Here is a 7,878-nt window from a genome sequence, read left to right on the forward strand (position 1 = left end):
GCCCCAGCCTGTCTCTACCCTCCCCGCACATCCTACTACGTCCAGTTTTTACGTGAGTGCCAGGGATCTGAACTTAGCTCCTCACAGTCGCACAGTAAGCGCTTTACCAAACGGGCCCCATGCTCAGCCCCTGGGCTGTGCTCTTCTGTGGTGCTCCCGGCTGTGGGGGAGGAGAGAACAGTGGCAAGCATGGTGGTCACTGCCCTGATGAGGCACCGCTCTGGGCGGGCCGCACGTTCGTTCCTTTAACTGTTAAAGTAGACTACAGGTGGGCCCAGAGGAGGAAGTAGTGTCACGGAGCTGTTCAGCACGTTCTCTGTGATCATACAGCTTATAAGTTGCAGAGTTGCCCAGCACTTGGGAGGCAGAGGCAGGAGGATCTCTGAGTTCAAGGCCAGCCTGGTCTACAGAGTTAAGTTCCAGGACAGCCAGGGTTACACAGAGAAGTTCTGTCTCAGGAAAAAGAAAGGGGGAAAAAAAAGGTGGCAGAGTCAGGAATTGAACAGCTGGTTTCTCTCTCACCCACCCTGGACTGAGAGTGCTTCTCCACACTCTCGCACACCTCCTGGGGGAGAGCCTGTAGTGAAGAGAGCCCCACACACACACCTGCACCTGGGTCTGGCTGGTCCAGCATGTTCTATACTTCCCATCTGGCTCTGGTGCTGGCACTGGGCCCTGAGTTCCCAAACCTGCCCCTGCCCCTGCCCCCACTCCTCCTCAGCTCAGGGGACTGCCCCACAGCCGAGGTGGCACCTGTCCCAGTCCAAAACCCACTGCCCTTCTGCTTTTGTGCACTCAGGATTCCCTGTGGGGACACGGTTTTGCATGCAGGAGGGACTAAAGCCAGCCTGCCTATTCTGGTGTGGCCATCTGGGAAGTGGCTGTTTGCCGCCTTCCTAGAAGTTTCCTCTCCTCACTTGCAGACACAGGCCTCCTTTGTTCCCTACAGTGGAACATCCTGTTCCAGAGTGGCCAAGCCGCTCCTTCCAGAAAGAATCTCGCTGGGCCATAGCTAAAGTGAATATTAATAGCTATCAGCAGCTCGTGTGTTATGTACTGCCGGTATCCATGGTGGACACAGGAGGCCCAGGAGGGGACAGTAGAGTCCAAAGCTACTGAGTGTTGGAGGAGGTGGGTACAGGGTTCGAACTTAGTGGTCTGGTTTCAGGCCAGCTCTCTCAGCCCTCATCGCTGCTGCCCATGTGCGGGGATGTGTCCTCTGGCCTGTGATTGGCAGATGCCCCCTGTATGATTGGCAGGTTGCACACGGCACACACAGCCTTAGGAGCTACAGCTTCTGAGCTCTGACTGTTGACAATGGCTTTCTGGCAGATGGCAACTGGTGTCTCACACAGTTCTCACGCTGGCATTCATGATGGCCCCTGTGCGTCCTCTGCCCTGTGATCAGACACCGAGGGTTAAGAACCTGCCCCACAGATGCCAGGCGCCAGGCCTCTGCCATGTACCAGGAAGGTCCTGTGCTCTACTCCTTGTGTGCAGTAGGAGCTCACAGCCCTTAAACAGTTGCCACATCTGAAGACCCATTGTCTGTCATGGTCCCCTGAGATAGGTGTGTTGTTGTTGCCGTCCCAAGGTAGGGAAACCGAGGTTTAACAGGGCTTGGCAACCTGCCCAGACCAATCCCAAGGCTGTGTCCTGCCCAGCCGAGATCTCTTATCTCTTGTTCCATTGCTGCCTCAGGCTTCTCCTTTATCGGAGGATGTGACCCAGTGAGGCAGGGGTCATCTTCCGCTCAGTTCCCAGTACAGTCCCGTCAGGTACCAAAAGGCTGTGGCAGAGGAGAGGGGCTCTGGAATGGGGACAGCTTGTTCTCTGGCACGGCTGCCCCGCAGCTGCCTGTCCCTCTCAGGGTGTCATATAACCTGTTCCCTGGAAGACAGGCAGGAAGTAAGGAGGGAAACAGGTCCAGGATGCTCAGGACCAGTGGGATAGGGACTGTCAAACCTGTTCTTCCTTGCGAGGCTCTGGGCCCAACGCCTGCTGAGGGCACGTGACTATGGCATTAGGGTCCTAGTAACAGCACTAAGCCAGGAAGAGAAAGCGGAGAGGCAAGAACAGACAGGCCAGGGGAGGAGGCTTTGTTCCAGCCTCAGGTTATCTGTCTCAGTTCACGTCACTGTGAGTTCCATCTAGTTGGATGGTCCTTTGAGAGACATCCCTGCGCCAGGTCCCCTGGGACATGGTTGCAGGGCAGCCGCTTGCCCAGTAGCTCTACCGGCCTCGAGCAGGTCCTGCACTGCCCAAAGCACAGGGTTTTGAGGTCCTTGGTGTCATGAGCCCTGCCCGTTGTCAATGCCACTAGTACTCCTGTTTCCCAGGCTGAGGTCAGGGTAGTCTAGTGCAGAATCTGAGCCGAGATGGCCACAGCCCTAGGCATCTGAGTCTGATGGACTTTGCTGTCCACCTAATCTGCCTCACCGAGTGGCCCCTATCTATAAATGGGGTGCCAGGCCTGGGGCTCCTGTGTGTTCCTGGGAGTATATGCAGTGGTCAGTGTGTGACAGTCCTTTTTCATCTTGGGGTGCCTGCTGAGCGCCCCCTGTTTAAGTGCACCTCCTGGGCACAGAGAACAGGGAGTGTGCTCTCCTTCCTGGAGCTAACATTGTCTAGGGACCGCTGAGCATCATCAAGATGTTGAAACTGATTTAAAAAGTGCCACGGGGCTGAGGATGTAGCTCAGCGGTGGAACACTCGTCTAGCATGTCCAAGCTTTGATTCCCCAACGCTCACCAGAGGAAAGATAATCAAATGGTGGACAGTGCTGTGAGACATTTCAGTGGACAGTAGAAGCCCCCGAGGAGGTGACATTGGAGCTAAACTCTGAGGGATGAGAACAAGGAGAGGAGAGAGTAGAGTGTACAAGTGTCTTGTGGCAAAAAGGATGGAGAAAAAGTCTGAATAGGTGCGGTATGGAGTGGTTGGGTAGTGAGATTCTGGGGTCCTGCTGCTAAAGCAGGAGCCAAATGGAGAGAGCCTCAGATCCCTGAAGTTATTGACAAGCAGCATCTTGGCCTGGCTCTGGTTCCTGTCTGTCCCGTGGATGTCTGTTCCCGGGCCTGCAGTGACTCAGAGGGGGGGGGGGGGTGTCCCAGGAAGACATTGAAATGCTTAGACATACCATGCAGGCATATTTAGAGGCTTCTCAGAAGGCCCCATGTCCAGAGCGGACGGGTGCCAGAGCTGGGCAGGCACAAGGCTGAGGTCCTTCTTCCCCGTTACAGCAGAAGCAGAGGCGCCAGGCACTCCTGTGGTCTGAGGAGTCTGTTTCCTTTGCTGGGCCTGTCACCTCTGGCTGGTCTTCCCGGACCCTTCAGCGATATCTTTGTGGCCCCCTCCTCCAGGGGAAGGTGAGGCCAGTGGAACCAAACACCGCTGGCCTGCTGTTGCCGGTATAGGAATGATCCGATGCCCAGGGACTTGGCAACTGAGTTACTGTGTGGGGAAGTGAGGCCCACGTGACTAGCAGCCTTAGGTCCGTTCCCATGTACAGCAGTAGCCAGCTACCGTGGGAGGCAGGCCCCGGCCAGGAGAGCAAACCTGTGTGCCTTGTGGTCCTTGACTCTTGCCCTCTGGGAGGTCTCAGGGGCTTGCCGGGAACTCATTGGGTGGCTACAGATGTGGTTCTAATTGCTTAAGATCCAGCCTGGCTTAGCCTGGCCCGCTGCCCCCCCACCCACCCACACCTCCACCTAGTACTGGGGAGACTGTGGCACTGGCTTTGAGATCACTCACAGTGGCAGTGCCCACACTGACCTGGCTGACCGCCGTGTCCCATAGGTTTTCCCGCTCAGATGAGCTGTCACGGCACCGGCGATCTCACTCGGGTGTGAAGCCGTACCAGTGTCCTGTGTGTGAGAAGAAGTTCGCGCGGAGCGACCACCTCTCCAAACACATCAAGGTGCATCGCTTCCCACGGAGCAGCCGTGCGGTACGCGCCGTCAACTGAGTGCGGTGGCCACCCCACCCGCCCCCAGCCCCACGCTTGGTTTTTAGATGCAATAACTTATTGCCTCCTTCGGAAGGATGTGACAATGTTACCAGCCCCCTTCTGAATCTTAGGAGGTGTGACCCAGAGCCGCCATGGCTGCCTTTCCGGGGAGGACCTAGAGTCCCCAAAGGTCCCTGGGGGCTGGTTCCCCTGGTGGCCCAGGTGGCCCAGGCAGGCCTGCGCCCTTGTGCCTTTGTGCCTTCCTGCCAGCTGGAAGGGTTGTTTGGGGGGCCCTTACCCTTCTCCCATTTGGCTCCCTACCTGGGCCAAAGCCAACATTATTGCTGGGGAAGAAGTGTTTTGGTTGTGTCGAAACAGTTCCCAGAGGGAGCCATGCTGGGAAAAATGGAGTAGGTCAAAAGTGTAGGGCTGCACTGTGGCATGAGGACCGTACCATATGCAAGAGGCCTTTGAGGGTCCAGGAGGATGGCCACCCTCGTTCTAGGCCACAATGCATGTGCTTAAATGCAAGACAAATGGAGCCATATCCATCCATGTGTACCCAGCCTGGCTCGTCGGCCTCCCGACGTCAGCCTCCCGGTTGCGGTGGGAGGAGACAGGAACAGGCCTGGTGGATGCAAAGCAACTAGCTAATGCCTCCCAGTCTGACTTAGATTTGCATTCCTCATCAGGTCTAGAAATTAGTACCAATTGGACTAGCTTGTTTTGACAGGTCTATTTCACATCCTATGAATGTATGTAAATAAACTGTACATAGGTACGCATCTACATAAAATATCTTTTAATAACACGTTGACATTTGTGTAAATTTGAAATTAAAAAATTCTATAAAGTCGGTGTACATATGTTACAATTATGTATATTTTCTTTGGTCCTTCATAAAAATATATTTACTTTGCCAATAAAAAGAGAAAAAAACTCAACCGTTCTTTGGTTCCTGGCCTGGGACATGGGGGTGATTCTGGGGCTCTGCTCCTTCCAGGTCCCTCTGTGGACCTTCCTCTCTTCAGCTATGTTCTGATGTCACCTGTGGAGAGTGTCTCATGCCAGCTAGTCACTGCCATTTGAGACCCTTACTGGGTGCTTCCTGTGTGCAGGGCAGCGGTCCATTCTTTCAGCCCTCCCTAGGAAGGTGGCTGGCCTGTTTCCTCCCTGCGTGGTGATTTTGACATCTAAGGAATCTTCTCCAGGCAGGGCATGGACTTAGGACTTCCTCTGCCTACCCAACACCCCGCCCAGGACGATTGGGGTTTCTACCATCGGGTTCTACTCTCAGGTTTGGATCCAGGCACACATCCTCTACAGCCCGGGCTCTAGGACCACTGGGAGCAGACAACAGAGAGAAGCTGTGGGCTCTGCAGGGATTGACCCCAGGGAGTTCTGGCCTGGTCTGATGAGGACTAGCCGGCTCAGCAGCTCAGCCGGTGTAAGGTGCACAGTAGGCAGACCTCTCTGGTTCACCTATGCATAGTGTAAGGTGACACCTTCTAGAAGTGGCCCTTTCCTATTGACCCCACTAAAATAGCTGGGTGCTAACTGGGCGAGGGTTTCCCAGGAGCCTCTCAGAGATGTGGAGGCAGCTGGCAGGTAGGTTTCCAACGGAGAGATTCCTATACCATATGGTGTGAAGCTGTCAGTCTCAGAATATGGAGGCTGGCTTGGGTAGGCCCGCTAATCTGTTCTGTCCAGTGGGAGCTGGCAGTCATTGGGCATTCATGTGTGACCAATAATTAGAAGATGGACATTCCATCTGACCAGCTTGTGACCTCTGCCCTTTGCCTGTAACCACATATACCTTCTGAGGACAAACAGGCCCTGAGGAAATGAGACATTGACTTCCAGCTGTATTAGTGTCATTTCTCTTCATCCTAAACAATCAAGGCAGCCACAGACAGAAGGGACATTGGATGGACAAAGGAGGCCTGTTGGGGGTCATGTCGGTGACACTGAGAAGAGGAATAAACCATGTCCCATGTGCACGTCTGTGGCCGAGGATGGATGGGCATGCTCTTCCTGCTCATCCGTACGTCACCAGCAGTCTGGTTATTCTAGCCAGCTGAACTGTGAGCTGTCTTGGGGCAAAGAGTCGGGTGGTGGTGGTTGTAAGTCATCATGGACTCCTGAGAGCCTCACCTGAAGCCCGTTTTCTCACCCCTCACTGCAGGAGGGGCCGAGGTGACTCACAGCAAGGCGGAGAGGGTGGAGGGCTATTGTGGTCTCCCTCATGCAGCCTCTCAATGATGCCATTGAGTGGTGGGTTTCTGCTGCTCCAGATTGCATCTGGACCCTGCACAACATGCTGGTGAGAAAGTGCCCAGTAGTGTGATGGTCAATGGTAAGTGGGGTACAAGCCTACGTCTCGGCAGAGTGAAGGCTGGAAGACTGGGGCCAGGAGAGGATGGAGGTGGTGTAACCTGCACTATGCCCTTCTGTCCTCAGCGCTTTCGGTGGCTGCAAGAGAATCTTTGTCCTGTTCTATGTGCTGAGAAGGCAGAAGGAGACATAGTCCTGTGGCCCTGCAATTATTTGTATTAGGGGAGGAATCTGGAAGGTTATGAAACAGGTAAAATGAGCCCAATCTCCCCCAAGGTCTTTGGTTAAAAGCAGAGCACTGTGAAATACTAGTCAATTGTTTTTAATGTTAATGATAAGCAATCCTTTCTCATGTTTATTTTTTTTTAAATAACTGAGTTTCTGGGGGCTGGAGTGATTTGACTCCCCAACTGACAGCTGTCACACCTCTCCCTGATGCCAGGCTGCCTTAAGTGGTGGACTGCCCGATCTGCAGTTGCCAGTTGCCCTCACGGCACCCGGCTGCTTTGAACCCTCCTGGATGCCTTAGGGAACTGCACTGTGATCAGCTGCTGGCTGCGGAAGCATGATGCTGGCTCCTGAGGCACCATCCAAACCACACTGGTTTCAAACAACTTGCAAGAGACCTTCTGCCTGTCACCAGCCTCTCTGAACTCTGGATGACCCTGTAACCATTTCCACCCGCAGCAGAGAGGAGTCTTCCCCTGGTGGGCTCCAAATGAAGGACTGCGCTGTGGTTGGTGCAAACGCAGTTCATTTGCATGAAGCGCTGCCTCTGATTGGTGCTGGCAGCCTTGCCACACCCCCTTTCTAGATATATAAATCAGCTTTCCAGCACCTTACTTGAGTCTGCTGAGAAGCTCTGCTGCGCTTCTGTTCCAGGCCCGTGAAAGGCTAGTCCAGACCTAGGAGAGATGATAAAGCTGAGCAAGTGGAGAGGTGAGAAGCTCCGAAGTCTCAAGAAGCAGGGCCCCAGCCTGAAAGCGCTGACACTATCAGGGCTACAACAGCTTCCCAGAGCTGGGCAGCTGGGGGTTCAAGCGCCCGTCAATGAGCCTCCAGCCTGAGCATTTGGAACCCTGAGTCTCTGGCTTCTACAGCCACCCCCACCCCAACTTGCTTTGGAACTCAGACTGGCTTCAAACTTGCCATCCTCCTGCCTCCGCTGTCCAAGTGCTAGAATAGAAGGTGCGTACTAACACATCAGCTTCCTACTCAATGATTTCTACCCAGGCAGAAGGAAAGGTTTCCAACCCGCCTGTCCTAGTTTGGTTTCTGGTCCCATGATAAACACCATGGCCAAAGGCAGACTGGGGAGGGAAGATTTTATTTCATCTCACAGTCCATCATTGAGAGAAGTCAGGGCAGGAACTTGAAGCAGAGACCGTGGAGGAATTCTGCTTCTTGGCTTGCCGCCTGCTTCTGCGACTAGCATTCTTATACAACAACCTATTCAGGAATGGTACTGTCCACAGTGGGCTGGACCCTTCTCCATCAATGACCAATTAAGAAATCCCCACCCCACCCTACCCCCGACACACACACACACACACACACACACACACACACACACACACACACACGCTCACAGGCCA

The 7,878-nt window shown here is 54.2% G+C and overlaps 1 protein-coding gene across 4 annotated transcripts in view; it reads left to right on the forward strand.

Annotated features, from left to right (window-relative positions):
• The window catches only part of Klf15 (KLF transcription factor 15), a 15,382-nt gene extending 7,898 nt beyond the window's left edge, over nucleotides 1-7,484 (forward strand). For 3 of the 4 annotated variants that reach the window (XM_052720312.1, XM_052720309.1, XM_052720313.1), the window contains exon 3: nucleotides 3,799-4,893. In XM_052720312.1, the coding sequence (XP_052576272.1) occupies nucleotides 3,799-3,967 (169 nt within the window). In that variant the 3' untranslated portion in view covers nucleotides 3,968-4,893. Of the gene's footprint in view, nucleotides 1-3,798; nucleotides 4,894-6,725 lie in introns of those variants that run through there. The other variant, XM_052720311.1, reaches the window with a different exon arrangement.
• Nucleotides 7,485-7,878: the final 394 nt, after the last annotated feature.

Source organism: Peromyscus californicus, unplaced genomic scaffold (assembly GCF_007827085.1).
Source record: "Peromyscus californicus insignis strain IS unplaced genomic scaffold, ASM782708v3 Scaffold_6__1_contigs__length_162567912, whole genome shotgun sequence".
NCBI classification, from domain to species: domain Eukaryota; kingdom Metazoa; phylum Chordata; class Mammalia; order Rodentia; family Cricetidae; genus Peromyscus; species Peromyscus californicus.